We start from the raw sequence: 3,823 nt of genomic DNA on the forward strand, positions 1-3,823 counted from the left end.
GGGACAAAGGTGAGGATGGAGGGGACAAAGGTGAGGGTGGAGGGGACAAAGGTGAGGATGGAGGGGACAAAGGTGAGGGTGGAGGGGACAAAGGTGAGGATGGAGGGGACAAAGGTGAGGATGGAGGGGACAAAGGTGAGGATGGAAGGGACAAAGGTGAGGATGGAGGGGACAAAGGTGAGGATGGAAGGGACAAAGGTGAGGGTGCAGGGGACAAAGGTGAGGGTGGAGGTGCAGGAACTCAAGGGAAGTGGGGTTGAAAAGGTGAGGATGGAGCTTGAGGGGAATGGGATGGAAAAGGGATCGTCAGGAGAGGGATTGAAAAGGTGACGATGGAGCTCCAGGAGAGCTCGATTGAAAAGGATTCATGGGAACTCGAGGGGAGCGCAATTGAAAAGGTGAGGATGGAGCTCGAGGAGTGTGGGATTGAAAAGGGTTTGTAGGAGTGGGATTAAAAAGGAGAGGATGGGAACTAGAGGGAGTGGGGTTGAAAAGGGTTCACAGGAACTCGAGGGAATGGGATGGAAAAGGATTCGCAGGAGATCGAGGGAACAGGATTGAAAAGGGTTTGCAGGAGTGGGATTGAAAGGGGGAGGATGGGAATTCGAGGAAATGGGATTGAAAAGGGTTCATAGGAGCTGGAGGGGAATGGGATTGAAAAAATGAGGATGGAGCTCGAGGGGAGTGGGGTTGAAAAGGATTCAGAGGAGTGGGATTGAAAAGGGTTCGCAGGAGCTCGAGGGAGTATAGAATTGAAAAAGGATCGTAGGAACTCGAGGGGAGCGCGACTGAAAAAGTTCACAGGAACTCGAGGGGAGTGGGATTGAGGATGTGAGGATGGAGCTCGGGGGCAGTGGGATTGAAAAGGGATTGCAGGAACTGGAGGGAGTGGGATTAAAAAGGGTTCGCGGGAACTCAAGGGGAGCGCGATTGAAAAGGGTTCACCAGGAACTTGAGGGGAATGGGATTGAAAAGGGTTCGTCAGGAGCGGGATTGAAAAGGTGAGGATGGAGCTCCAGGGGAACGGGATTGAAAAGGGTTTGCAGAAACTCGAGGGGAGCGTGATTGAAAGTGTTCGCAGGAGCAGCATTGAAAAAGGTTCACAGCAGCTCGAGGGAAGTGGAATTGAAAAGGGTTCGCCAGGAACTTGAAGGGAATGGGATTGAAAAGATTCATCAGGAGAGGGATTGAAAAGGAGAGGATGGAACTCGAGGGGAACGCGATTGAAAAGGGTTCAATTCAAGGGTTTTGGGCTTTTTTGGGGTCACAATTGGACATTTTAGGGTTTTGGGGGGTCACGGTAGGATATTCTGGCATCACAGTAGGACATTTTCAGGTTTTTTGGGGTCTCAATAGGACATTTTAGGGTTTGGAGGGTCACAATAGGACACTTTAGGGTCACAATAGGATATGTTGGGGTTTTGGGGGTCACAGTAGGATATTTTGGGGGTCACAATAGGACATTTTATGTTTTTTGTGATCACAATAGGACATTTTAGGGTTTTGTGATCACAATAGCACATTTTAGGGTTTGAGGGGTCACAATAAGACACTTTAGGGTCACAATAGGATATTTTGGGGTTTTGGGGGTCACAACAGGACGTTTTGGGGTCACAATAGGACATTTTAGTGTTTTGTGATCACAACAGGACATTTTAGGGTTTTGGGGGGTTACAATAGGACGTTTTGTGATCACAACAGCACATTTTAGCGTTTTGTGATCACAATAAGCCATTTTAGGGTTTTTTTGGGGACACACAGGGGTCGCACCCCTCCTTTCGGGCTGACCTGCCTGCGCAGCCATCATCAGGGCCGTGTTGCCGTCGTTGTCCTGTTGGTTGACGTCGATGTAGGGGCAGCTCTGCAAGAGGGGCACGATGTCCACGAATCCCTTGGAGCAGGCGAGCATCAGCCCGTTCTGGGGAAGGAACCGCGCTCAGCATTTTTACCTTCTTTATTTTTGTTATTTTGTACTTTCTATTTTCATTATTTCGTCATTATTTTATACTTTCTATTTTCATTATTTTATACTTTCTGTTGTCATTATTTTATACTTTCTAGTGTCATTATTTTATATTTTATATTTTATATTTTCATTATTTTGTACTTTCTATTTTCATTATTTTATACTTTCTATTTTTGTTATTTTATACTTTATATTTTCATTATTTTATACTAGTTTCATTATTTCATACTTTCTATTTTCAATATTTTATACTTTCTATTTTTATTATTTTGTATTTTCTATTTTCATTATTTCGTACTTTCTGCTGTCATTATTTTCATTATTTTATACTTTCTAGTGTCATTATTTTATACTTTCTATTTTCATTATTTCCTACTTTCTATTATTTCATACTTTCTATTTTCATTATTTTATACTTTCTATTGTCATTATTTTATATTTTCTATTTTCATTATTTTGTACTTTCTCTTTTCATTATTCTATACTTTCTATTTTCATTATTTCGTACTTTCTATTGTCATTATTTCATACTTTCTATTATTTCATACTTTCTATTTTCATTATTTCATATTTTCTATTTTCATTATTTTGTACTTTCTATTATTTCATACTTTCTATTTTCATTATTTTATACTTTCTATTATTTCATTATTTCATGCTTTCTATTGTCATTATTTTCATATTTCTCCGGCGTGCACTGCATTAAAACTGTTCTYGCATCTTTAGGAAAAACAATCCCTCTCCAGGCCCGAAATTTGAGGATCCCTCACTGCTCAGAGCCCCAAAATACGTAAAAAATTAAGAATTGAGGGGAGAAAACTCGGAGAGATTGACGTCACCACCTGAAGGTGCAATTGGAGAATTTGGATCTGATTTGCTCATAAAACTGAGCTTATAAAATCCCAACAAAACTCGAACCAACCCCAGCCTGGTTTACCACCCCCCACATCCTCCATAATTTCCCTATTTTCCAAAAAAAAAAAAAAAAAAAAAAAAAAAAAGGGAAAAAAAAAAAAAAAAAAAGAAAAAAAAGAAAAAAAAATTTAAAAAAAATAAAAAAAATTTAAAAAATATCTTTTTTCAGGATTTCCAACCCCAACACTCACCCTGCCGTTGATGTCCATCTCGGTGGCCTCTCCTCTGGTCACTCCTCGCTCCAGCCGCTCCCACACCAGCCTGGCATCATTCCTGGCACAGCACTGGTACAGCGTGAGCCCCTCGCTGCCCTCCTCCCCCGGGCTCGGCTCGTAGCACGGATAAACCGAATCGTCGGAAAAAACGCTGCTGCTGTCCGACGGTTCCGAGGATTGCGAGGATGTTTGTGCATCTTCATCTTCATCCTCATCCTCGTAGTGCAGCTCCGGGTCGGAGGCATCCAGGCTGGCAGAGGGGGATGCGGAGCGTTGTGTTGCGCTGCAGGCATCGGTCATCCGGCCTGGAGGGGAGAGTAAGCCCGGCTTAGTTAGTCCCGAGCGGTGCCGGGGGTGCGGGGATGGATTATCCCGGGAGGAGAGGGGGAGTTCGGGGTGGAGGATCCTGGTGGGAGGATGGGGAGAGTGAGTGGGGACCGGCTGGGTGGCACTTGTCACTCGAAACCTCGGGGGATCCCGCCTGGGTGTCATTTGTCACACGGGGAGTGGGTGGGGACCGGCTGGGTGTCACTTGTCACATGGAGCGGTGGGGACCGGCTGGGTGGCACTTGTCCTTCCAAACCTCGGAGGACCCCGCCTGGGTGTCACTTACTTGTCCCTCCAAAACTCCGGTGATCCCATGGGGACCGGTTGGGTGTCACTTGTCCCTCCCAACCTCTGGAGATCGTATGGGGACCAGCTCGGTGTCCCTTGTCCCTCGAAACCT

General features: G+C 44.9%; 1 protein-coding gene across 1 annotated transcript in view; it reads right to left on the reverse strand.

Annotated features, from left to right (window-relative positions):
* LOC130587434 (photoreceptor ankyrin repeat protein-like) overlaps positions 1 to 3,396 on the reverse strand; it is a 7,037-nt gene extending 3,641 nt beyond the window's left edge. Inside the window, exons 1-2 of the mRNA XM_057388405.1 lie at positions 3,073 to 3,396; positions 1,789 to 1,918 (exon numbers count right to left, since the gene is read on the reverse strand). Coding sequence (XP_057244388.1) covers positions 1,789 to 1,918; positions 3,073 to 3,396 — 454 coding nt within the window. The remainder of the gene's footprint in view (positions 1 to 1,788; positions 1,919 to 3,072) is intronic.
* Between the last annotated feature and the right edge of the window lie 427 nt (positions 3,397 to 3,823).

Source organism: Malurus melanocephalus, unplaced genomic scaffold, assembly GCF_030028575.1.
Source record: "Malurus melanocephalus ecotype Western Australia unplaced genomic scaffold, MMel_1.1 scaffold_1905, whole genome shotgun sequence".
NCBI lineage: Eukaryota > Metazoa > Chordata > Aves > Passeriformes > Maluridae > Malurus > Malurus melanocephalus.